At 54.2% G+C, this 25,470-nt stretch overlaps 1 protein-coding gene across 2 annotated transcripts in view; it reads left to right on the top strand.

Annotated features, from left to right (window-relative positions):
* HTRA3 (HtrA serine peptidase 3) overlaps window positions 1-23,322 on the top strand; it is a 38,324-nt gene extending 15,002 nt beyond the window's left edge. The window contains exons 3-9 of one of the 2 annotated variants that reach the window (XM_025385480.1): window positions 1,906-2,128; window positions 7,082-7,276; window positions 8,048-8,080; window positions 9,797-9,911; window positions 18,718-18,766; window positions 20,408-20,503; window positions 22,188-23,322. In XM_025385480.1, the coding sequence (XP_025241265.1) occupies window positions 1,906-2,128; window positions 7,082-7,276; window positions 8,048-8,080; window positions 9,797-9,911; window positions 18,718-18,766; window positions 20,408-20,503; window positions 22,188-22,353 (877 nt within the window). In that variant the 3' untranslated portion in view covers window positions 22,354-23,322. Of the gene's footprint in view, window positions 1-1,905; window positions 2,129-7,081; window positions 7,277-8,047; window positions 8,081-9,796; window positions 9,912-11,870; window positions 12,652-18,717; window positions 18,767-20,407; window positions 20,504-22,187 lie in introns of those variants that run through there. The other variant, XM_025385481.1, reaches the window with a different exon arrangement.
* The last annotated feature ends 2,148 nt before the right edge of the window (window positions 23,323-25,470 follow it).

Raw genomic sequence — 25,470 nt, 5'->3', positions numbered from 1 at the left:
GGGGCTTCCACAGGCCAAACAGGTACAGTTCCTACTCTGGGGCACACACGGAGTGGGGGTGGCAGAAGCTGGCTGTGGACGTGAGTGGACAGATGCTGGGGTCACCATGCAGGGTGGCTGAGCAGCCAGATGCCCAGGCTGCCTGGGGCAGACCCCTGCTATGCCCTTTGCCTGCCCACCTGACCCAGGCAAGTAGTTCAGCATCTTGGGACTCAGTTTTCCCACTGTGAAGACCTGAGAGTTAGGGACGATGGTAGTTTCTTGTGGCTGCCATAACCAAATACCACAGACTGCATGGCTTAAAATGACAGAGATGTTTGCTCCCATGGTTCTGGAGGCCAGAGGTCCTAATCAAGGTGTCGAGGTCCTAATCAAGCCAGGCTGCTTTCTTCTGGGGGATGTGGGGAGAGTGTCCCAGGCTCCTCTACTGGCTCTAGTGTTTTCTGCAGTCCTCGGTACACCTCTCTCTGCTCTCTGTCTCCATCATCTCATGGCCTACCCCTCTGTGAGTCTGGACTCCCCTCCTCTAAAGACACCGAGGACCCACCGTGATGTCACCGTAACTTCATGACACCTACAAAGACCCTGTTTCCAAATAAAGTCACATTCACGGGTCTATGGGGTTAGGACTTGGCCCTATCTCTTGACAGGGACACAGCTCACCACAGCACCAGCCTTGCAGGGTGCCCGTGAGCATTCGATGGCCGGCCTGCCTCAGAGGGAGTGCAGGGTGGCATTTGTTGCCATCCCTGGTCCTGTGGGTCACAGCGAAGCTCCTGTCCTTTGCAGAGACGTCACCTCCCTGCATGAGCTGAACGCTCCCATCCCTCCATGCTTTGTGTGTCACACATGGTTTCGGGCCCTGAGGGGGCCCATTTTCCTCGCTTATCTCTGCTAAGCAGCCTCAGGGAGTGAGTACCTGCTCTGGGCCAGGCCCCTCGCTGGGGTTGCGAAGGCTGTCACCCTGGAGAAGGTCTCAGGCTGTGTCTGGCATTCAGCCTCCTCCCCTGCTGGACGTGGGGCTGTGGCTTCTACTCAGACAGCTCTGGTGAGAACTGGGGACCGTTGCCCATCGGCAAACATCCGTGCAGACCCAGGCCAGCTCCACCCCATTCACAGAGAGCAGGGCCCAGGCTGGCCCAATCTGTTCCTGTGCACCCCTGCCCTCGGGGTGTCTAGGGCTCCGGTCCTGCATCTGCCGGCTGCCAGCACTGCCACATTTGGGGCTTTGGGCAGCTAGCCTGGTAGTGGGGGTGGAGGGAGGTGGGAATAAGCCTTTCCCAGCCCTCCCAGCGCTCACCCCCTCTGGATGATCAGGAATCTGCCCCAGCCTCTGGGGAGCCTCCGTTCCTGGGTATTTGCTAGAGCCCCGGAGGATGCTGTGTGCGCAGTGGAGCTTCTCCCCTAGGGCCAATTATTGTCCTGTCTGTTGAGAGGCGTTTAAGAGCCCAGGCATCACCTGGGAGGTGTTGTTGTCCCATTTCCCATGTGGAGAGACCGACGAGGCTCAGAGAGCCTCACTGACCTGCCCACGGCCAGGCAGATAATAAGTGGGGCCTGGACTTGGGATTAGCATCCTGGTCTGTCTGGCTCCGTGCTCCGTAGTCAGCATGGCGAATGCAAGCTGGGAGTCATCTGACACGTCTCGGGCAGCCCATCTCATCTCAGCAAATTGCAGCCAGAGGTGATCATCATCACCTCTTTATGGCCATGACCGTGTGCAGGCGCCAGGGACTCGACCAGGTCACATGGCCAGGATTCAAATGGAGGCTTGAGGGACTCCAGACCTGTGTTCTGTCAGGCGCACACTGGCTCTGCTCCTCGCTGACCAGCCCCGCCGCTGCACCCAACTCTCCTGCGTCCTAGCCCCACCCTAAACGCCTGCCTGTGTCTCCCTGGCTGCAGACACCCGCTGTTTGGCCGCAACGTGCCCCTGTCCAGCGGCTCTGGCTTCATCATGTCAGAGGCCGGCCTGATTATCACCAATGCCCACGTGGTGTCCAGCAACAACGCTGCCTCGGGCAGGCAGCAGCTCAAGGTGCAGCTACAGAATGGGGACTCCTATGAGGCCACCATCAAAGACATCGACAAGAAGTCAGACATCGCCACCATCAAGATCCATCCCAAGGTGGGTGGGCGTGGACGGAGGGGCACAAGCACCTGGGGCTGGGCATGGCGGCCTCTTCCCAGACGCCGGACCCCAGAGGCGAGCTAGCCTCACCTTCCATCGGTCAGTGGGAGGAACCCGGGCCCAGGGAGGACTGGCACCTGGCCCAGGGTCACGGCTCAGAAAAGACCTGGAGCCCAGGTCTTTGGACTCCTTACCCTGTGCTCCCCGAGCCACTAGATGCAGGACAGAGCCAGGAAGCGTGCAGCCGACAGTGGGTGGGCTGTGGTCCCGTATCACACCCCGTGGAGGTGCTTCACTTTCCTACCTGGGCCCACGACTGGGGATGCACCTGCCCCGTGGGATGGCGTCTGGGTGTGGGCGTGGAGGCCAGTGGGCTGCCGTAGGGAACACTTGGGACAGGGGCCCCATCCCTCCACCTTCACATCTGTACCTCCCACCAGCTGACCCACCAGAGGCCTGCACTGAGGCCCCCAGAATCCTCTTGTTCCTCCACTAGCTGTTTCCGGAAGGCCTGCTCTCAGCCGGGCGCTGACTGCACTCCTCTAATTCTCACCCCAGGCCTGGGAGGAAAGGGCCTGTATGAGTCCATTTTCACACTGCTATAAAGAACTACCTGAGAATGAGTCATTTATGAAGACTCACAGTTCTGTAGGTTATACAGGAAGCACGACCGGGAGGCCTCAGGAGACTTACACTCATGACGGAAGGCAAAGAGGAAGCAGGCACGTCTTCTCATGGCAGAGCTGGAGAGAGAGAGAGAGAGAGTGAAGGGAGATGTGTCACACACTTTTAAACCGTCAGATCTCACTACCTCGAGAACAGCATGGGAGAAGTCTGCCCCCATGATCCCATCACCTCCCACCAGGCCCCTCCCCCAACACGTGGGGATTACAATTTCACATATTTGGGTGGAGACACAGAGCCAAGCCATATCACGGCCCTCATTATCTTGGGATTTCAGATGGGGAAACTGAGGCTTGGAAGTTAGGTAACTCGCCCAAGATCGCAGTGCACTAGAGCAGGGCTGGCCCGCTCAGCTAGGACCCCAGCCTCCCTCCAGCTTGTTCTTGTCTTGCCCAATGCCATGGTTATGTGACCCTGGGGACCAGAGTCGAGTTACATGCGGCCTCCCCATGCCATGAGGTCACTGAGTCCCATGTCTCACACCAGCGCTGGACTCGGAGCTTCCCTCGGGCTGGGAAGTTCACCTTGGCTGGTTTGAATTTGGCTTCCTCTCTTTCTGAATGAAAGTTTACAGCATTTGTGATGAAGTCTTTTGTAAAGGGGGTTTCCTCTTGCCCCATCAAGGGAGAGGAGATTTAATGGTTCCAAGGAGTTCCCCTAATGGGGACCCTTCCCTGCTTTTCAGCCCTTTCACAGTTGCTACTGAGTCTGGGGGCACCTCCATTTTAAAGACAAGGAAACCCACTGAGGGGTGTGCTCAAGCACAGGAGTTGGCAAATTTTCTTTTCTTTTTTTTTTGAAACGGAGTTTCGCCCTTGTTGCCCAGGCTGGAGTGAAATGGCTGGAGATCTCGGCTCACCACAACCTCTACCTCCCAGGTTCAAGCGATTCTCTTGCCTCAGCCTCCCGAGTAGCTGGGGTTACAGGCACGTGCCACCATACCCAGCCAATTTTTTTGTATTTTTAGTAGAGACGGGGTTTCTTCATGTTGGTTAGGCTGGTCTCGAACTCCTGACCACAGGTGATCCTCCCGCCTTCACCTCCCAAAGTGCTGGGATTATAGGCATGGGCCACCGCGCCCGCCCTTTTTTTTTTTTTGAGCCGGGTTCTTGGTCTGTCACCCAAGCTAGAGTGCAGTAGCAGGATCTCGGCTCACTGCAACCTCCACCTCCCAGGTTCAAGTGATTCTCCTGTCTCAGTCTCCTGAGTAGCTGTGACTACAGGTGCCTGCCACTACCCCCGGCTAATTTTTGTATTTTTAGTAGAGATGGGTTTCACCATGTTGGCCAGGCTGGTCTTGAACTTCTGACCTCAGGTCATCCCCCTGCCTTGGCCTCCCAAAGTGCTAGGATTACAGGAATGACCTACTGTGCCCAGCCCCCAAATTTCCCTTCCCTTCCCTTCCCTTCCCTCCCCTCCCCTCCCTTTCCTTCCTCTCTCCCTCCCTCCTCCCTCTTTCTTCCTTTTTTGTTTTTTTGTCAGGGTCTCACTCTGTTGCCCAGGCTGGAGTGCAGTGACACAACCACAGCTCACTGCAGCCTCAAACTCCTGGGCTCAAGGAATTCTCCCACCTTGGCCTTCCGAATAGCAGGGACTACAGGCCCGCACCACCACACCTAGCTAATTTTTAAATTTTTGGTAGAGATGAGATCTCGCTGTATTGCCCAGGCTGGTCTGCAACTCCTGGGCTCAAGCAATCTTCCTGCCTCAGCCTCTCAAAGCGTTGGGATTACAGGCATGACCATGGTGCCCAGCCAACAAACTTTCCATGAAGCCAAATGGTAAATATTTTATCTTTGCAAGCCCTGTGGTCTGTCACAACCATGCATCTCTGCAGTGGCAAGAACGCAGCCATAGCTGCACAGGTGGGTGTGGCTGTGTTCCAGTAAAGCTTGATTCACAAAACAGGCAACGAGCGGCGTTTGGGCCTTGGGCCAGTTTGCAAACCCTGCTCAAGGACCCCCATGGGAAGAGGAGAGCAAGACTAGGGGCAGGTCTGTCTGTCCCCTGCTGGCGGCTGTGGCGGAATGCTGGCAGGACTGGGGGAGTGGTGTCCAGGTGGGGCTGAGCAGGATGCCCCACCAGCCACCTGTGGCAAATGGCTGCCAGCAGAGCTAGTGTGATTCACGTCCTGCAGGCCCTGGTCAGCACCTATGGCTATGACCTGAGGTGGGAAACGCCCTCCTAGCCCCTAAGCATTAAATCGAGCCATGGGAAAGGCTCCTGACTCTCACCTGTGCACCCTGCTTGGGTGCAGGGAGGATGGACCGACCCTTCCCAGCTCACAGCCCTCACCTGTGCACCCTCCTTGGGCGCAGGGAGGATGGACCAACCCTTCCCAGCTCACAGCCCTCACCTGTGCACCCTCCTTGGGTGCAGGGAGGATGGACCGACCCTTTCCAGCTCACAGCCCTCACCTGTGCACCCTCCTTGGGTGCAGGGAGGATGGGCTGACCCTCCCCAGCTCACAGCCCTCACCTGTGCGCCCTCCTTGGGTGCGGGGAGGATGGGCTGACCCTCCCCAGTTCACGGCCTCACCTGTGCACCCTCCTTGGGTGCAGGAAGGATGGACCGACCCTTCCCAGCTCACAGCCCTCACCTGTGCACCCTCCTTGGGTGCAGGGAGGATGGGCTGACCCTCCCCAGCTCACAGCCCTCACCTGTGCGCCCTCCTTGGGTGCGGGGAGGATGGGCTGACCCTCCCCAGTTCACGGCCTCACCTGTGCACCCTCCTTGGGTGCAGGAAGGATGGACCGACCCTTCCCAGCTCACAGCCCTCACCTGTGCACCCTCCTTGGGTGCAGGGAGGATGGGCTGACCCTCCCCAGCTCACAGCCTCACCTGTGCACCCTCCTTGGGTGCAGGGAGGATGGGCCGACCCTCCCCAGCTCATGGCCTCCCGGAGTTTCAGACGTTGTTATTTCTGCCTCTTCGGCTGGTCAGCAATGGAAAATGTCACCTCTCCGGGTCCTCGCCTTCCAATGTGCAGGCCTGGTTCCGCCACCTGGGGTTCTCTCTGCCATTGTCTGAAGCTCCTTGAGCCCCAGCGGCACAGAGAATAGAGGAGCGGCCTGAGCCTTTCCCTCACTAGCACCCACCCACCAAGTGCTCCTTTAATCCTGCGCGGGGCTGCACGTCGCCCCCGTTATTGGTAGCTTTCTCCTCGTATTGAAAGCTAGAAACTTTCTCATTTGACATGATGGTGTATCGTAAAAGGGAAGAGGACTGAAACGGTGAGAAGGACCAGTGGCCTGGTGGAGGGGAGCCGTCCAGAGGGTCAGAGGCATGGGGTCCTGCCCCACTGATCTCCTGAGCTGGGGTGAGGCTCATGCGACCTGGCGGATCGCAGACCCACGGGAAGCTACAGGGTAGTGCCACAAGGTCCCAGGAGCCTTTCCCCAGCTTCCCTCAATGGTGACATCTTAGGTAATGGGTGCAAAACCAGAACCAGGAAGTTGATGTGGGTACGAGCACAGAACCGCCTTCCCCGAGTTACGTGTGCATCTGTGCTTCGGCACCTTCTAACAAGCACCGGGGACCACCTTCTCAGAGTGTTCACCACGCAGCTTCTGGAACACAGAGCCCGGCTGCTCTCCCAGCTCCCAGCCTAGTTGCAGAGTCAGATAATCAGACGGGCTCCGCTGGCCCCACGCAAAAGCAAAACAGGAGTGTGCAGGTGTCTCAGCGTGCACGGCGGGAGCGGAGCTTGGCTGGTGGCTTCACCTCTCCAGGCCTGAGTCCCCGTGTGTCTGTATTGGAAGATGAGACTGAACTGGATCAAGGATTTCGAACCGGGGCTCCCGGAGTCCTTAGCTGGGCTCCGGGAACCCGCAGATCTCTCTCCATCAAATGCGTCAGTTTGTGTGTGGTGCATATGCAGTAGTAGTTTTTACCAGGTGTCTGCAGCTTTTACCAGATTTTTAGAGGACATGTGGCCATCAGATCATTGGGCTCAATAACCTTGGAGGCTGTGGTCAGCTGCACCCTGTGTGCACCGCCCATGATGAGCACCCATGCCTGCCCTGGGGGAACCTTTGCTCCCTGGCACAGCTGAGCCTCTGTTCCATGGACTCCAGCCCTGGGTCTCAGCACGGGGCTGCCCTGGTCTTGGTCTGCACTGGTGACCTGCCTGAGCCTTCGCAGTCCTGACGGCTTTGCACAGATGTGCCTGCCTTCTCTGGGACCCCCCGTGCCAGGATCTGACTCCGGTCCCCACTGAACGTAGACGGCTAAGCCTCCCTCTCTGTGTCTTCTTCCCTCTCCTAGAAAAAGCTCCCTGTGTTGTTGCTGGGCCACTCGGCTGACCTGCGGCCTGGGGAGTTTGTGGTGGCCATCGGCAGTCCCTTCGCCCTGCAGAACACTGTGACAACGGGCATCGTCAGCACTGCCCAGCGGGAGGGCAGGGAGCTGGGCCTCCGGGACTCCGACATGGACTACATCCAGACAGACGCCATCATCAACGTGAGTCCCAGGGACGGGAGGCCGGGGCACCTGCCATCTGTGCCCAAGACCTCAACCTCAAGGTAGTCTCTGACTCGGCTTGCCCCCATCCCCAGAGCCATTCTGTCACTCGACACATCCACTTGCTAGAAAGTTCTCTGTTTACATTCAGTGGAGCTCTACTCCTGTGACTTCCACCCCAGGATGCCAGTCACCCTGGGAGTCAGAGGCTGCTGTCTTCGCTCGGGCAGCCTTTCAGAGAAACAGAGGCATGGCCATGGCCTGGAAACACCTTTGCCCAGCTTACACACCCTGGCCAACGCTGCTTGTCATTATTATTGTGATTATGTTGCTGGCACCTTTAGCATCCACAAAGCACTTCACGCAGATGCCGCAGATCACGTCCATCCAGCTTTGCCGTGACTCGGGCGCTTGGCTGGAATCTGAGTCTTTGTAGGGGGTCCCCCAGGCCAGCAGGATAGGAAGTAGCACCTCCATTCTCCATGCACCAGGTGGTGCTGCCCGGCCTCAAGGGTGTAGATGCCAAAGTATATGGTTTGTGCAGAGAACAGTAACAGTCAGACCTCGGTCATCAGGCGGCCATCCACATGGCCTCTGTGGGCTTGGCCTTCTTATCTGTGAAACGGGGACAGCACTGAGGCCTTTCAATGCTGCTGAGGATGAGATCTGCTTATGCGTCTCTGCACTGGTTAGAGGTAGAGCTGGAAGAAGGAGCTCCGGGAACCCTCGGGCGGGGTCAGGCACCGCTAATGCTATTTCCTCCCCCTGCAGTACGGGAACTCCGGGGGACCGCTGGTGAACCTGGTAAGTGTCCCCTAGAGCCCAAATCTCTAGATTTCTGGGGCTCTTCTCACATGGGGGCGCTCAGCCTTGAGGCGGGACAGGCCCCACAATATGGTCCTAGAACATTAACACCAACTATCAGGAGTGCAGCTGGGCTGGAGGCCTGGAAGGAGGAAAGACCAGGGCTGCCCCAAGTGCCTCAGGGATGCTGGTGGCCGCCAGGAGTGAGGACTCACCCACGAGCAGCAGCTCAGTCCAGGAGCGTGTGCCTGTCAGGGGAGCTGGGGCAAGGGAGACGCAGGTGTGGGGCTGCTCACCCCAGCCCTCCCTGCCCTGGGTATACACACAGGATGACGGGGCACCCTCGTTCTCCCCTTCTCAGTTGTGTCTTGAGCCTCAAAGTCAAGCTCAGCCTCATCCCAGGTGAGATTTTTCCAGAATAAACCAGGAAGCTCAGTTCAGAGCTCCTAGGCCCTGAAGAACCGGATAGTCTCACCCCTGGAGCTCCTGTCCATGGCGGGGGAGGTGCCCAGGTGTGAACAAGGCCCAGCACCATGTGAGCCACATGAGATGGCTCTGGAGGGATGCTGGGCAGGAAGACCTGGCAGCTGATGTGAGATCAGGGAGGGCTTCGTGGAGGTGAGCATCACACAACAGCGCTGGAGATTGAAGAGGACTGGGCACAGGAGGAAGAAATCCCAGGGAGAAGGCACAGCATGAGCACTGGGGGAAGTTTAGGGAGGGGGAGATCAGACAAGGGGACAATGAAAGGGCTGGTGGCCCATGTCCTGCTGCCTCAGGCCTCGTGTGCAGATGGGGCTTCACCCTGTGTGCCCGAGATGTCTCCCAGGCTTTTGGCAGGGCTGAGGGCATGCCCTGGCTTCAAGGAAGCTCGTGTGTGTGGTTTAGGCTGGAGGCCAGGAAGCCAGGCCCAGGAGGCTGCTCCACGTGGTCCAGGCAGTAGCGATGGGCACAGAGGGCCAAGGGTGGACACAGAACTCAATCTACTGGATCTCACACTTGGCTGCTCTTCCTGCCTCCTGAGCTTCCAGGGACCAGGAGGACAAAGGGTGCCTTGACCCAAAGCTCTGTCCCAGGCCCCAGAGGGTCCCCTGATGAGCTGGCCAGGCCCTGGCTGGGAGGGCAGTGCTAGGGGTATATGCCAGGCTGTAGGGTGGGGCTCCTTTCCAGGAGCGGGCCTGAATGTGAGGTTCCCAGGGGCCAGGTCAGATCCTGCCCAGGTGGCACCAGCCTCATGGGGGGCAGGGCAGGTTGGGAGGGGCACCAAAGAGAGGGATGGGGCTCAAGGAGCTCCCCTGGCCCCACCTGTCAGCCCCCCACTTCTGGAAGGAAGGGATAGACATGGTCTCAGTCCCCGACACGCCTCACCATGTTCCTGCCTCTCTCGGTCCCTCCAAACATGGCTTGGCAGTGTCCCTGGTCCCATGGCCCTGCTTCTTAGAGGCAGAGTGGCCAGAGCCTGGGGGCAGGCCCAAGCTGCAAGCTTCCCTGGAAATACTCTCCAGGGATGGGAAGGGGGATCTCCGGGATTTGGAGAGGTGGGGGTCACTGAGCCAGCTCTGATCCTGAGAATGACCTTTTCAGGGGAGTCGGGGGCTGTAGGGGGATTGACAGCCGGGGTCAGCCTCTAGCAACAGAGCTGCGGACACAGTGCTTTGTGGGCAGGGGTTTGCCTGGGTTCCTCCAACCAATGCCTGCTCTTACCTCCCTGCCCAGGATGGCGAGGTCATTGGCATCAACACGCTCAAGGTCACGGCTGGCATCTCCTTTGCCATCCCCTCGGACCGTATCACACAGTTCCTCACAGAGTTCCAAGACAAGCAGATCAAAGGTAAAGAGCTCACCTGGAGGGGGCCGGAGGCAGGGGGTACTCTCCCAGGGCTACAGCCCCTTAGCACCCCAGTCCTGGGACCAAGGCCCATCAGAGGTGCTGGGTGAACCTTGCTCACTACTGGACAGGTCCTCTCTGCCCACCCCAAAGCTTTGAGACCCCCAGGACAGCTTATCCTCAGCCTCTTTCAGGATCTTCCCCCTGCCTATCATCAATTCATGGTCAGGTTCACCCCCTGCCCCTCCAAGGCTGTCTCCTTTTGGCTGGTGATCTCCAATCTCAGCCTCTACCATCAGCTTCTTGGAGTCCCTAAGCTGCTCTCATCTGGACTGCTCCTTAGTTGTCAGGTGTTTCTTTCCTTCTGTCCATCCATCCATCCATCCACTCACCCATCCACCCACCTATCCACCCATCCATTCACCCATCCATCCATCCATCTGTCCATCCATCCATCCTTTCACCCACCCGTCCATCTATCTATTCACCCATCCATTCACTCATCCATCTGTCCATCCATCCACCCGCCCACCCATCCACCCACACATCCATCCACCCACACACTCATCCATCCATCTACCCACCCACCCATCCACCCACCCATCCATCCATCTGTCTCTCCATTCACCCATCCATTCACCTACCCACTCATCTATCCATCCGCCCATCCATCCAATCATCCATTCACCCATCCATCCATTTATCTACCCACTCATCCACCTATCCACCCACCCACCCATCCACCCACACAACCATCCATCCACCCACACACCCATCCACCCACCCATCCATCCATCTAACCATCCATCCAATCATCCATTCATCCACCCACTCATCCACCCATCCATCCATCCACCCATCAATCCACCATCCATCTACCCACACCTTTCTACCCATCTACCCATCCATCCACCCACCCATCCATCTACCCACCCATCTTTCCATTCACTCATTTACCATCTATCCATCCATCCATTCATCCATCCACCTATCCATCCATCCACCCATCTGTCCATCCACCCATATATCCATCCACCCATCCACCCAACCATTCACCCATTCATCTATTCACCTATCCATCATTCATCCACCCATCTATCCACCCACCCACCCACCCAGCCATTCACCCATCCATCCACCTGTCCATCATCCATCCATTCTATCCATCCATCCACCCATCCATTCAACCAACCACTCATTTATCCTTCCACCCACCAATTCTTCCATCCATCCATCCATCCACCATCCATCCATTTACCCATCCATCCATCCATCCATCCATCTACTCATCCATTCATCCACTCATCCACCCACCTGTCCAGCCATTCACCCACCTGTCCACCATTTCTTCCTTCCTTTATTTTTTTCCTTTGTTTCTTTCTCTCCTTCCTTCCACCCATCCACCCACCCACTCATTCACCTGTCTACCTATCCATCCATCCATCTGTCCACCCACCTGTCCCTCTTTCCCTGTTCATCCATTCTTCCATCCGTCTACCCACTCCTGAGTACTCTCTCTTCCAGCCTGTGGCCCATGCAGATCACATGGTAGAATATCCTCTATGCCAGGGGAGCAGAGTCCAATACCCCTCTTTGGAAGTAAGCCTCCTCCAAGCCCCCATTTCCTCACCCCCATCCAAAAGGGATGCCCAGCCCACCCTGCCCACTCCTAGACTGCCATGAGCACCCATCTGGGAGAGGTCTCGCCAGGGCACTAGGCAACTCTCCCAGGTAAGAGCACACCCATTGCCTCCTCAAGTGAGCAGTTGCAGCCACCTTCCAGAGCAGGGCCATGCTTCCAATCACAGGGCCTTTCCTGGGGGCCTCCACCTCCCCGCCTTCTCTTCAGCCCTAGTGAGCGTCTCCCTCCTGCCATTGTGTCTCCCATGCCCACCTCCTGCCCAACACCCAGGCCTGACTCAGCAACTCACACCTCCACATTGCTTTGATGTCTCCTCCCAGCCCCCTCACTGGCAGTTCATTGAGAGCAGGGGGCCTCCTCATGTTTGCCCCCTCCTCCATGACCCTGTCAGCCAAGCACATGGACCCCAGTGCAGCCAAGGCCGGTGCCATGAGGGCTAGTCACATGAAGAGCTGCTGTTGAGGAAGCCACCATTGTCCTTCCGTGTCCATTATGGGAAGACAATCTGGAGCCAGGCAGAGCCTGTCTTGCCCAAAGAAGCTGAAGTCTTCTACTCTTGAACAGTGAGGACCATCTAATCTCTTGAGCCCTTTTCCTGTTGGCTTCTAGGAAGCTCAGAACTAGATTCAGGGATGCACCCACACCCGTCCTAGCGTGCTCCTTTCCCTAATGACCGAGCCTTTCCTGTTGAATTATCCCATTCTCCATGGGTGCCTTTGACTTCAGCCTCCTTACTGGAAATTAGCAGAGCTGCAGTTTGCACACACTGAGCTATGAGGTGACTTTACTTGGAAGTGGATGATAGTGTCCTCTTCCCTTCTTGCCTCTCTCTTTCTCCTCTGAGACAGGATCCTGCCAGGGCCTGGGTTTGCTCCTTTGTTTTACAGGGACTGTCCCAGTTAGTGCTGACCTCATCCCAGACCCCCTGGGAGACATCCCCTGTCCTCAGAGCTGTATCCCCTCCCCAAGAACAGCACAGACTGAGGAGCCTGATAAACCTTAGCGGCATGGCACATTTGCAATTTTAAAATCCTTCTGAAGTTGACTGGTGTTTGTACTTCTTTTCTTTTTTATTTAATAAAATGCAATGATCCAAACCCAGTTAATCTAAAGTTCTTTGAAATGAACCATCTTTTTATTAAATCAAGGAGATGTTAAGTACATTTCTTATTCTTGTCTGGGGGTGGGGTGCAGAGGCCTCTGGGGGGCTTTCAGGGTAAAGAGTGGCCACCATGCATGTTGGGGGAGCCCCAGGAGGTCTTGGGGTCCAGCCAGCCTTAGGACCAGAGTGTAGCCCCACATGGGGTGATGTGGGGTGTTTGATTCATGGAGTAGGGCCGTTTGTGGGCATCTGCCCCTCTGTGGATTATGGGGGACAGTGCAGTTCATAGGTGGGAGACCTCTGGCCTGGGGGGTAAACCCCTCATTTATCCTGTGGCCCACGAGCCAAGGGAGAGCTGTAGGGAGGGGAGGGGACAGCGACAGGTCTCTCTGAGTGTTCCCTGGTCTCAGACATCACAGAGTTCCCAGATCTCTGACATTACAGGATTCCCCGATCTCAGAGACCACAGGGTTCTCAGAAGTCACAGGGACCCCTGGTCTCAAAAACCATAAGTTTCCCTGGTCTCAGAAGTCACAGTGTTCCCCAGTCTCAGAGGTCACAGGGTCACTTGGTCTCAGAAGCCATAAGGTCCCCTGGTCTCAGGCCCCTGTGCTGGGTGGCATCCTGAGTCCTTCCCAATAGTGGAAAAGGCTGGCCGAGGCAGTCCAGCCACCCGGCAGCAGCAGGGCCGGGAGCAGGATGGGCAGGGAGCCTGGTGGCCTGGTGCTTGGTGTGTGTTCTGCTCACCTCTTAAGTTCAAGGAGAAGAGGCTTTAGAGTCTCCTAGCCTGAGCACAGCCAGTCGCTTTCCTCAGCTCCGGCCCAGAGGCATTACCGGGCCTCTGCTTTCCCAACCGCACGGTGGGTCTAAGTCCGACGGGACCACAGGCATTGTTCAAGTGCCGGCTCTGTGCCTTGGACTCCTGTGGGCTGTGAGCCAGAGATTTTCCCGTTTTCCCTCCCATTTTCCTTCTAGCAGGGAGACGGGCCACAAAAATGCCCCCAGATGCCACAGATAAGAGTGAGGGGTGCTGGGAGGAGGCCGGGGCAGGGCTGGGGCCTCGAGGGTGAGGGCTGCACGAGGGGGCAGGAGACCTCTCTGAGGAGGTGACCCACCTCTGGCAGAGACTGTGGGAAGGGAGGGGGCAGGCTCTGGAGATTGCAGGGGACTCGCAGGCAGTGGGAGCGGGAAGGGTCGATGTCTCAGGTGGGCTGTGCGGGGCCTGTTGAGGATCCCATGCCCTGGATTTAGAAGCCAGCTAGAGAGTGATCCCCCGGATTTACGCCTCCAGCCTGGCCCCTCCCACTCCAGGCTCTGACGGGCAGCTGCTTGTGGGACCGCCCCACCAATGTCCACGGGCAGTTCCCACTCAGAGCACCTGACAAGACCCCGCTCCTGCAGCCCCAGCTGCCATCCCCACTCAGTTACCTCAGCCTTGTCCCTCTGTCCCCCACACACCTCATCCGCTGTCAGCGAGTCCATTGGTCCAGGCTTCAGGACGCATCCACCCCCGGCCTTGCCACCACTCCGCCTCCACCTCCACCTCCGGGTCCAGCGCTGGGGCACTCGCTGCCCTGGACCATCACCTCTCTGGGTTCCTCCGGATGCTGCCCCATCCCCCACAGACCCTCCCACAGCCAGAGAGGCCCTTTCAAAACTAAAGGCAGATCACGTCTGGTGATTCAAGATCAAATCCAAAGCCTTCCAGGACCCAGTGGACCCAGGGGTCAGGCTTACCAGCCGGCTCTGACCCCATCTCCCACATGGCTTGTTCATCAACTGTTCATCTTTGGTGTGTTTAAATATTTGGCCCATTAAAAGCATTTAGGTTATGTGTGTTCTTATTAGTAGGTTGTGAGAGTTCTTTCTACATTCTGGATAGGAGTCCTTTATCAGATAAGCAAATTGCAAATATTTTCTCCCAGTCTGTGGCTTGTCTTTTCATTCTCCGAACAGTGTCTTTAAAGAGCAGAAGTTTTGTAAATTGTGATGAAGTGTGTTTTCCCAATTTGTCATGCATTTGGTGTTGTGTCTACGAAGTCTTTGCTAACCCAAGATCAGAAAGATTTTTCTCCTACAATTTCTTCAAAAAGTTTTACTTTTTGAGGTTTCAGATTTAGGACCACGATGCATTTTGAATTTGTATATTTTTAAATAGTGCAAAGTATAGATCGAAGTTTGGGGGGTTTTTGTTGTTTTTGCCTTGGAAATTCAATTGTTCTAGCACCATCTGTTGAAAGACTGTTCTCTACTGAAGTGCCTTCACACCGTTGTCAAAAAGAGAATGACCATATGCCATTCCAGCTATCTGTCTTCAGGCCAATATTCAGTATTGCACTGGCTCGATTACTGTGGCCTCACAGTAGGTCTAAAAGGCAGGTGATGTGAGTCCCCCGACTTTATTCTTCCTTTTCCAAGTTGCATGGGTTCCTCAGACCCTTTGCATTTCTATATGAATTTCAGAATAAGCTTGTCAATTTCTATATAAAGAAAAATAAAGCCTGCTGATGATCTGATGGGGATTGCATTGAATTTACAGATCAATTTGGGGAAATTTGGCATTTTAACCATGGTAACTTTTCTGACCCATGAATACAGAATACCTCTCCATTTATTTACATCTTCTTTAACTTCTCTCTGCAATGTTTATAGTTTTCAGTGTACTGGTTTTGGGGCATTTTTCATCAGATTTATTTGTAAGTATTTCTTAATTTTGATGCTACTATAAATGATGTATTCTTTGAAATTTCAGTTTCTGGTGGTTGGTTAAGAGTATTCAAATTAAAATGATTTTTGGCTGGCTAACACGGTGAAACCCCATCTCTACTAAAAATTACAAAAAACTAGCTGGGCGAGATGGCAGGCGCCTGTAGTCCCAGCTACTCGGGAGGCTGAGGCAGGAGAATGACGTAAACCCGGGAGGCGGAGCTTGCAGTGAGCTGAGATCCGGCCACTGCACCCCAGCCTGGGCGGCAGAGCGAGACTCCGTCTCAAAAAAAATAAATAAATAAATAAATAAAAAAATAAAATGATTTTTGGATGTTCACCATAAGATATCCTGTAAGCTCGATAACTCACTTACTGCTTCTAGAAACTTTTTTTGTAGATTCCATCAGATTTACTACATACATGGCTATACAGTCTGTGAATAAAGACAGTTTTACTTCTTCTTTTCCAATCTGAATGCTTTTTTTCTCTTGCCTGGCTAGAACTTCCAGTAAAATATTGAATGAAAGAGGTAAGAGTGAACATCCTTGTCTCGTTCCTGATCTTGGAGAGAAAAGCACTCAGTCTTTCACCATTGAGTGTGACGCTAGCTAAAAACTTGCATAGGGATCCTCTATCAGGTTGAAAAGTTCGCTTCTGTTTCTGGTTTTTATTGGGAATGGATGTTACATTTTGTCAGAGGCTTTTTGTGCATCTCTGGAGATGATCATATGGTTTTCTTTTCTAGTCTGTTAATGTGGTAAATTGCATTGGTTGATTTTTAAATGTTAAACCAAGTGTACATTCCTGGGATGAACCTCATTTATCACTTATTTATGATGTATTATCCTTTTTTTTTTTTTTGAGATGGAGTCTCACTCTGTCCCCCAGGCTGGAGTGGAGTAGTGTAATCTTGGCTCACTGCAACCTCTGCCTCCCAGGCTCAAGTGATTCTCCTGCCTCAGCCTCCTATGTAGCTGGGATTACAGGTGCCCACCATCATGCCCAGATAATTTTTGTATTTTTGGGAAAGATGGGGTTTCACCACGTTGGCCAGGCTGGTCTCGAACTCCTGACCTTAGGTGATCTGCCCACCTTGGTCTCCCAAAGTGCTGGGATTACAGGTATAAACCACCATGCCTGGTTGTACTATCCTTTTTAATGTATTGTTGGATTTTATTTGTTTAAAGAATTTTTGTATCTGTTTTCATGAGCGATATTGGTCTAGTTTTCTCTTCTGGTTGTTGTATCCAGATAATGAGGTTAGAAGTAGTCACTCATTTTTAGTTTTCGGGTGGAGTTTGTATAGAATTAATACTACTTCTTCCTTAAACATCTGGTAGAATTCGCCAGTGAGCTCTTTTGGGCTTGAAGTTTTTTTGTAGGAAGATTTTTTAACTCCAAATTCAATTTCTTTAATAGATATAGTGCTATTTGAGTGATCTGTTTCTTCTTGAATGAGCTTTGGTGGTTTGGAAATTTCAAGAAATTTGCTTCTTTTATCTAAGTGATTAAATTCATTGACGTCAAGTTGTTCATAATGATCTCTTATTATTCTTTTAGTATCTTTAGAATCTGTAGTGATGTCACCTCTGTAATTCGTGATATTGAAAACTGTCTCTTTTTGTCATGATCAATCTTGCTAAAGATTTATCAATTTTATTGATCTCAAAGAATCAGCTTTTAGTTTTTATTTTCACTGTTATGTTTCTTTGACTTACATTCTTTATTTCATTGATTTATACTATTGATTTCATTGATTCACACTCAACTTTATTATTATTATTGTTATTATTATTATTATTATTATTATTTGAGACGGAGTCTTGCTCTGTCACCCAGGCTGGAGTGCAGTGGCCAGATCTCAGCTCGCTGCAAGCTCCGCCTCCTGGGTTTACGCAATTCTCCTGCCTCAGCCTCCCGAGTAGCTGGGACTACAGGCGCCGGCCACCTTGCCCGGCTAGTTTTTTGTATTTTTTTTTTTAGTAGAGATGGGGTTTCACCGTGTTAGCCAGGATGGTCTCGATCTCCTGACCTCGTGATCCGCCCGTCTCGGCCTCCCAAAGTGCTGGGATTACAGGCTTGAGCCACCGCTCCTGGCCTCAGCTTTATTATTGATTCACACTCAGCTTTATTGATTCACACTCATCTTTATTATTGAGTCACATTCTCAGCTTTGTTATTGATTCACATGCGTCTTTATTATTGAGTTACACTCATCTTTATTGATTCACACTCATCTTTATTATTGAGTCACACTCTGAGCTTTATTACTGATTCACACTATCAGGTTTATTATTGATTCACACTCTCAGCTTTAGTATTGACTCATACTCTCAGCTTTATTGAATCACACTCTCAGCTTTGAGTCACACTCTCAGCTTTATTGATTCACACTCTTACCTTTATTATTAATTCACACTCTCAACTTTATTATTGATTCATACTTTTAGCTTTATTATTTTTTTCTTCTGGTTATTCTGGGTTTTATTTGGTCTTTTTCTAGTTTTTAAGATGGAAACTGAGGTTATTGATTTGAAACTTATTTTCTAACATAGGCACTTCAGTACTATTAATTTCCCTCTACCTCTACAACCTATGAATTTTAATATATTATACATTCATTTTTATTCAGTTGAACAGAGTTTCTAATTTCTCTTTTTACTTATCTGAAGATGAGTAATTTAGAGTGTTTTATTTAGTTTCCAAGTACTTGGGAATTTTCCAGATACCTATTGTTGATTTCTAATTGTGGTCAGAACTCTTATATAAAATGAAAATTCTAAATTTATTGACTCTTGTTTATTTCTGGGTCTGAGACACCTGTTGAGTCACAGATTGGAGCAGTTCGGGGGATGAAGACAGTATCTCAGTGAGGTGTGTGTGCAGTGGCCCCAGCCACAGGGCCTGGCAAATGGTTGGTACTCACTGGACATTAGCAGCGAGTATTGTTTTGGGGAAGGCCAGTGGGAGGTGATGAGTTCAGTTCCAAGCAGGGAACATTTGGGGAACCAGCAGTATGCAAGCCAGAAAGGAGAGCCCCGCTGGCCACTGGGGTTGGGTTGGAGCTCAGCTGGGAGAGCAGATGTTGGAGCTCACATGGTTGGATGCAGGATGGGGTGGACATGAAGCCACCTGTGGGGCGAGCACACTAGAGCGAGAACACCCCACAGCTCCATAATGATGGTCAGGGGAGGGCAGCTTTGCCGGACTACAGGGGGACTGGGCTGGCTTAAGCAGAATGACACCTGCTGCTTCCTGGTCCTGCAGGGAAACTTCTGTCCTCTGCCTGTCCTCTGAGGGAGGGTGGCGGCTTTTTGCAGCAGCCCTAACAGAGTCTCGCCATGTTTCATTTCCAGACTGGAAGAAGCGCTTCATCGGCATACGGATGCGGACGATCACACCAAGGCAAGTATCTGAAGAGTGCTGTCCCCTGCTGCCCCTTCCTCTCGTCCCTCACCCTGGCCCTCCCTCCAGACCCTGGCTGGCTGTGCTCGGCTCCTTGCAGGTGCCCAGATGGGCCAATGCACTCAGGCCTCTGATCGTTGCTCAGGCCGGTCCTTGTGCTTGGACTTTTCCCTCTTTGCCTTATAGATTCCTTCTGTTCTTTCAGGACGCCATCTCTTTCCCGTGGCTGCTATAACAAATTACTATAAGCCTGGTGGCTTAAAACAGCAGAAGTGTGTTTCCTCTCAGTTCCGGAAGTAGGAGGTCTGAAGTCAAGGGGTCAGCAGGGCTGCACTGCCTCTGAGGCTCCACGGAAAGCTACTTCCTTGCCCCTTCCAGCTTCTGTTGGCTCCAGGTGTCCTTGGCTTGTGGCTCTCTCCCTGCAGTCTCTGCCTCTGTCTTCACTTGACCTTCTTTCTCTCTGAATATCTGTGTGCACATCTCTCTCTTGTTTCTCTTATGAAAACATCCATCGTTGGAGTTAGGGCTCGCTCTAAACCAAGAAGGTCTCATCTCAAGATCTTCAACTAATGACATCTATAAAGGTCCTATTTCCAAACAAGGTCACATTCTGAGGTTCTGGGTGTATATGAATTTGGGGGCACACCATTCTGCATTCTCAGGACACTCAAGTGGGATAAGGTGCCTCCTCGTAGCACACAGAGCCCTGGCCTCCCTCCCTAGCCTTGAACTCATCCTGCTGTGTCGGAATCACCTGTGTTGGGACTGCCCCACCCCATCCTGCCTCCTCGGCTGTCGGCTCCTTGGGAGCAAGGACTGTGACCTGCTCATTCCTCCACTCTGCCCCAATACTAGGTCCACCGCAGAGCAGGTGCCTAGAAATGCTGAATGAGTGCAAGAAAGAAGGGGCTGGGGGAGAGGAAGTGGGGGCAGGATAGAAGGGAGGCTGGAAATGCAAAGTTGAGCTTCGAGGTTTGAAGAAGGGAGAGGTCACTGCATTGGGAGCCTAGGAAGAACTCAAGAATGCTCAAGCGACCATTTCCTCGAACAACACAGTCCCTAAAGCTGTCATTCCTCCTGTTTCACCAACTCTGCTAATCTAGGGGTGACATTTGAAAAAAATTATAATCAACATTCAGTACACCAATTTATCTTTTGTTTCTTTCTGTCTGTCTCTTTTATCTGTCTGTCTATCCCACCTCTGTCCAGTCTTCTGTCTGTCCGTTCCATGACTCAGCATTGTCTGTCTGTTCCATGACTCAGCATCATCTGTCCGTTCCATGACTCAGCATTGGCTGTCCATTCCATGACTCAGCATCACCTGTCTGTCCATTTCTCCTTCTATCCACCCATCCATCATCATTCCTTCTTCCATCCATCCATCTATCCTTCCGTCCCTCCTCACACCTATCCACCCACTCTTTCCTCTCTTCACGCTTCTAACCAGCCATTGCTACCACATGTCTCTTGAGAAGCACATCTGGTAGCGGACACAGAGTGGCCAGTGGTGGGACAGGGCAGTGTGGGGGCCCAGAGGAGGCTCCTCTTCTGGCCTGATGCTGGAGGGAGGGAGGGGCAGCTTCATACCAAGGAGCTGGGCAAAGGCTCAGAGGAGGGGCCTTGACAGCAGACTCTTTCCAGCCTGGTGGATGAGCTGAAGGCCAGCAACCCAGATTTCCCAGAGGTCAGCAGTGGAATTTACGTGCAAGAGGTTACGCCGAATTCGCCTTCTCAGAGGTAGGCTCTGCCAGAGGAGACAGGGAGATTGCTGGAGGCATGGGGCAGGTGTGAGGTCTGGGCTAGGACTGCCCCACTGTTCTCATGTGACCTTGAGCTTCCCAGCAAAGTGACGGGGAAGGGGCAGGTGAATTCTAGTGTGTCTGCTAAGCCAGGGGAGGCTGGAGAGCTGAATGGTCCCTAGAGCCCTGACCGTGTCCATCCTAAGTCCACAATGTCGTTTCCTTCAAGAAGCAGAGACTGAGGAGTACCTGTTGGGCTAAGAGCCTGCTCTAAGCCAGACTCTTTCACCAGCTGCGGACCAGCCTGAGTCCTGGGTCTTTCTGGAACTCACCTTCTCATTGTAAAATGGAGATAATCTAGCCTTTTTTTTTTTTTTTTTTTTGAGACAGAGTCTCACTCTTGTTGCCCAGGCTGGAGTGCAGTGCCGCAATCTCAGCTCACTGCAACCTCTGCCTCCCAGGCTCAAGCGATTCTGCTACCTCAGTCTTCTGAGTAGCTCGGATTACAGGTGCCCGCCACCACACCTGCTAAGTGTTTTTGTATTTTTAGTAGAGACACGGTTTCACCATGTTGGCCAGGCTGGTCTTGACCTCCTGACCTCAGGCGATCCGCCTGCCTTGGCCTCCCAAAGTGCTGGGATTTCTACCCCCGGAGACTTTGTAGATGAAATGGATAAAGCACTGCTTTCTTTGAAGTCTTCCAGTGCTAGAGAAATGTTAAGCATTGCAACACCATAGGCTGAGGCAGGCGTGCAGCGACACCACCACACGCTGGCATGGCTGACCCACCCCTAGGAAGGGCTCTGAACCAGTCGCCTCCCCTCCTTAGCCTCACTCTTCATCTGCGGTGGGAAAAATCCACGTATAAGTAGATCCACACAGTTCAAACCCATGTTGTTCAAGGGCCAACTGTACTGTGCGTCCTCAGAGGCTAGGCTTGAGGGTGGGAGGCCCTGCGTGACCTTCCGCGATGAGCACAGATGGCACACGAGCCCTGCCCACAGCAGGCCTGCAGTAAAACTTGTTGAGATGGTGTAAGATTTTCCATATGCATCATCTCAGTTAATCCTCACTGCAGCCAGGGATTTGCAGGCTCTTGCCCTCACCCATTTTACACATGGAGGGACTGAGGTTTAGAGAAGTTACTCTTCCAGGTCACACAGCCAGCATGTGTGGGTCCTGATGCTGGTGCCCACGCCGCTGAGCACGGTACCATCACCTTCCTTCCTGGCAGTGGGGAGGTCTCAGTGAACCTCATGCAGAAGGAAGGCCGGCCCCGCGAGCTCTGCCTCTCGCATAGAAGTCTTCGTAACTGCGGTAACAGCAGTACCTGCCCCTGGGCCTTTGTAATTTGCAAAGCACATTTCCACATAGGACTGTAGACCTGAAAACTGAGGCTCAAGGGGACAGAGTGCCTGGCCCAGCTAGAAGGGCTGCAGCGGGAGCTTGAACCCTCCCTTCTGAGGCATGGGAGAAGCAGTTTGAAAGGTCGTTTACCTGTCATGTGACACTGGATTTCTTCTGGTGTGAGAGCTTTGGGGCCAGGGCACTGTTCTTTCCCATCGAAACGACTTTTGTTGAAATGTTGTCATTGACCCTGATTGTGCCTCGCCCTGGGCTGGGCCTGGGAAGGCTGTGCCTGTGGAGGCTGTGGGTGGTGACCCTGTCTCTCCTGTTGGCAGAGGCGGCATCCAAGATGGTGACATCATCGTCAAGGTCAACGGGCGTCCTCTGGTGGACTCGAGTGAGCTGCAGGAGGCCGTGCTGACCGAGTCTCCTCTCCTGCTGGAGGTGCGGCGGGGGAACGACGACCTCCTCTTCAGCATCGCACCCGAGGTGGTCATGTGAGGGGGCGCATTCCTCCAGCGCCACGCGCCAGAGCCTGCAGATAACGGAGGGCACCGCTCCCCGAGATCAGGACGAAGGACCACCGTTGGTCCTCAGCAGGGTGGCAGCCTTCTCCTGGCTGTCCAGGGCAGAGCGGAGGCTGGGCTTGGCCAGGGGCCCGAATTTCCGCCTGGGGAGTATTGGATCCACCTCCCAGTGCAGGGAGGGAAGCCCAACATCCCCTTGTACAGATGCTCCTGAAAGTCACTTCCAGGTTCTCGGGATATTCACAAAACTGCCTTCCCTGGAGGTCCCCTCCTCTCCTAGCTTCTCGCCTCTGCCCCTGTGAACACCCGTCTGCAGTACCCCCGCTCCTGCCCCTCCTACTGCAGGTCTGGGCTGCCAAGCTTCTTCCCCACTGACAAACGCCCACCTGACCTGAGGCCCCAGCTTCCCTCTGCCCCAGGACTTACCAAGCTGTAGGGCCGGGGCTGCTGCCGGCCAGCCTGGGGTCCCTGGAGGACAGGTCACATCTGATCCCTTCGGGGTGGGGAGTCCAGCCCGGAGCAGGCACTGAGTGAATGCCCCCTGGCTGTGGAGCTGAGCCCCGCCCTGCTGTGAGGATTTCCTCCGCAGGCAGGCAGGAGGCCACGGGGAGCACGTGGAAAGTTGGCTGCTGTCTGGGGAAGCTTCTCCTCCCCAAGACGGTCATGGGGCGGCCTGCAGAGGACAGTGGACATGGAACTGTGGGGTGTGAGGACTGAGCCGGCTTCCCCTTCCCACGCAGCTCTGGGATGCAGCAGCTGCTCGCATAGAAGTGCCGCCCAGAGGCAAGCGGGCTCCTGGGCATCACCCCCCTCATCCAGGGAACAAGTGTGTCTCAAGGGGCATTTGTGAGCTTTGCTGTAAAACAGATTCCCAGTGTCGCTTGTACTGTATGTTTCTCTACTGTATGGAAAATAAAGTTTACAAGCACATGGTTCTCAGCCAGCAGGGCACTGGGGCAGCCTGCCCACCACTGGCCAGGGTTCTTCCTGGGGATCCATCTAACACATGACTGGGTATACCTGCAAAGACACGGGCCTTTAAAGGGTTTCTATGACAGCCGAGCACTGGGGCACACCAGGCCTCAGGGTCATGTGGCTCTGCGGAGGGCCGGCTCCGAGTCAGGCAGCCCGGCTCAAGTCCTGGCTCCTCCACTTACTTCCAGCTTCATGGTCTTGGGCAAGAGATGTCCCTCTCCCTGCTGTGACCTCTGCCTCTGTCCAACAGGAAGGCTGGCTCTGCTGCGCTGACCTGGTCGCCCCAGGATGCAAGGTGACGGGTGCAGCACTTGGGAAGCTACCCAGCTTACGGGGAGCTCCCACTAAGCCCCACTGTGCATGTCTGGTCACATGAAGAACCCTTTCCCACATCTGTGCTATTTCACCCTCCCTGCCACCCACCCAGCAATGGGGAAACTGAGGCAGAGAGCAATTTCAACGAGCAGGAGGTCCAGGGACACTGCCTAGAGTAGCTGGAAGCGGAGCACTGGGAGCCGTGAACTTGCCCCCAACCCTCTGCTCCACCCAGAGTGGGCCACCCCCACCAGGCCCCGAGCCACTCTGGCCCCATCTAGGCTTCCATCCACCTGCCAGGCTCAGGCAGCCATGTCCACCCTCCAGGCCCTGCTCTCACTCCCACCTGCAGCCGGGGCTTTCCACACACACAGTGGCCCCAGAGAGTAGGCCCTTGTCCCCTGAGTCTTTGGGCCCTGGCTAAGAGGAGCCTATTGGGTGTTGGGGGGCTGAGGTTGGGAAGAGGGCATGGAGAGCTGTGACCTTACCAATTATTAGAGAGGCGAGCGCTTGGGAGAGCGTCAGGGGCCACCAGGGAAACCATGACCCCCATTCCCACAGCTCTTCCAAATCTGAAGGGTCAGGGGTCACTCTAGTGATTTCTGGGGTCCTGTGGGTTCTAGGGGAACTGGGTCTGGGGATTCTGCCCATTCACACTGTCCCTGCATCAGTGCCCATCACATGAAGCCACTTATCCCTTGACAACTGTTCCCACCTTGTGGGAGACAAGCCCTGACACCCCAGCTCAGACCACCTTCTCAACCCCGTGTCTGCCCCACAAATGCCTCAGGGGAGAGTGGACCACAAACCCACCCGCTCACTCACAGACAGGCTGTGCTCTCCTGGCTCTGTCTGGGTCGCGTTCACCTTGCAGCCTGGCTTCAGAGTCCCGAGATCCGTTGCAGGGGCCTGAGGAGCACAGTGGGGCTGTGAGGTCAGGAGGCTGATTTCTTCCTTTTTTTTTGAGATGGAGTTTCACTCTGTCACCCAGTGGTGTGTTCTCAACTCATTACAACCTCCGCCTCCCAGGTTCAAGCAATTCTCCTGCCTCAGCCTCCCAAGTAGCTGGGACTACAGGTGCCCACCACCATACCCGGCTAATGTTTGTATTTTTAGTAGAGACGGGGTTTCACCATATTGCCAGGTGACCTTGTGATCCACCTGCCTCGGCCTCCCAAAGTGCTGGGATTACACGTGGCTCACGGCCACCGTGCCCGGCCCATGATGTTGTTTTCTTAACAGTTTGGGTTCCGTTGAAGGAGATAAACTGGCTGTATGAGGACTGAATTAAACAGCGTGAGGAGGATCCTATTCACACTCTTCACACTCCAGGCCAAAATGTGCCCCCGAGATGTTGCCTCCCACCACCCTCCTGCTCTCTGCCCCTGGCTTCGAATGACCATGGCCTCCGGATGCCCATCTGTGAAGCGGGGAGGTGGGCGGGGGTCTCTGAGCTTGGGGGTGAGCAGGCCTGGGCTGTGGTCCCAGTTCTGACACCCTTGAGCTGACCTCTGTGGAGGCCTTCAGCTCTGGGCTTCTGCATCCAGGAGGCCTGTGGCTGCCACCTCCAGAGGAAGAGGGACAGTGACACTCAGACAGCCCTCCCCTGATTGGGGGGTCGCCCTTTTACCCACCCCGGCTGGCCCTGTCGTAGTGGGAGGTTGAGACCTCTGTCCTCCCAGCCCCCGAGACCTGACTGTTCCCTCCGGGCGGAGCCGCCTCCCTGGCTGCCCCTCCAGCTGCACTCGGTAAAAACAACCTCTGCAGAGCCCGCCAGCTGCTGTCCCGCCATTGTGCAACC

This window comes from Theropithecus gelada, chromosome 5 (assembly GCF_003255815.1).
Source record: "Theropithecus gelada isolate Dixy chromosome 5, Tgel_1.0, whole genome shotgun sequence".
NCBI classification, from domain to species: domain Eukaryota; kingdom Metazoa; phylum Chordata; class Mammalia; order Primates; family Cercopithecidae; genus Theropithecus; species Theropithecus gelada.
Note: the sequence above shows the minus strand (reverse complement) of the source record. Positions and strands in the feature narration are given on the sequence as shown.